Raw genomic sequence first — 1,118 nt, forward strand, 5'->3', positions numbered from 1 at the left:
AGAACAACAGAAGAGATAACGAAATTGACTAGCAAACCAATCAAATGTTCTACGTTTCAAATTCAAATGCCAGGACAAAAGCTGTGTGGACAACTGTCGCTTTGGGTTTTATATCGGTTGAGTTTGGGAGAAAAGTTTGAAGAAATTATAATAAATTTAACTCAATAAAAATGGCAAACAAGTTTGGATTAGGGTCTTTACCTCTAGAATCTAAAAATCCCATGAGTTCTACGGCGTTTATAAACAAAGCGAAACCTTCTTTCGTGGATCAAATCGGAGACACCTTGCAAGGAGATATCGATATGAACAATTTCAAAATAACTAATTTAAAGTTTCCAGGAAACGATAACGATTCCGTGAACAAGAAATATTTACTGGATCAAATAAACGCAATTCAAATAGATAAGGACCATGTTGAAAATAGACTAAATGACTTGAAAAGATTCATCAGACGAAATATTAAAAATCTTGTGGACGAACCCAAACTACAACAAGAGTTAACGAGTTTGAAACGTCTTATTCAAGTGGATAAAACAAGTCAGTTACAAAATTTAATATCTAAATTAGACGATAAGATTACGAAGGTAAAAATAGACGTCCAACGTTTAATAGACAACCCAAATGTAAACGAGGGTAGATTGAAACGAAAACTAACCGCTTTGGAAAGAAAACTTGGCGAATTGCTAGCAGAACTAGACAAGACCGCGGACAAAACCGAGTTACAAAATTCGATATCCAATTTGAACGAAAAGATCGCGAAGCAAAAATCAGATGTTCAAGATATAATTAACACCCTTCCCATTGACAAAGATACGTTGAAACGACAATTGACTGCTTTGGATACTAAAATCACGGACGAATTAGAAAAAGAAGTGGGTGTGATTAAAAACTTTCTTCAAAATAAATTTCGAGATGATATGAAAAATTATATTAAAGAACAGGTCAATCTTTTGGTATCTAGAATTCATGACGATTTTTTGAGACAAGAGAAAAAGTTGAGCAAATTAGAAGCTATTGTCACGGACAAATCGTATTATTTCAATCTTCCATTCGAAAGTGACACTGTCTTCAATAGAAAAGACCAAATTTATAAATCAAACAAATACGGATTCAAAGCA

The 1,118-nt window shown here is 33.3% G+C and overlaps 1 protein-coding gene across 1 annotated transcript in view; it reads left to right on the plus strand.

Annotated features, from left to right (window-relative positions):
- Positions 1–170: 170 nt before the first annotated feature.
- The window catches only part of LOTGIDRAFT_175828 (hypothetical protein), a gene marked incomplete at both ends in the record, with an annotated part of 1,790 nt that continues 842 nt past the window's right edge, over positions 171–1,118 (plus strand). The window contains one exon of the mRNA XM_009060834.1: positions 171–1,056. Within this exon, the coding sequence (XP_009059082.1) occupies positions 171–1,056 (886 nt within the window). The remainder of the gene's footprint in view (positions 1,057–1,118) is intronic.

This window comes from Lottia gigantea (genome assembly GCF_000327385.1).
Source record: "Lottia gigantea unplaced genomic scaffold LOTGIsca_443, whole genome shotgun sequence".
Taxonomy (NCBI): Eukaryota; Metazoa; Mollusca; class Gastropoda; family Lottiidae; genus Lottia; species Lottia gigantea.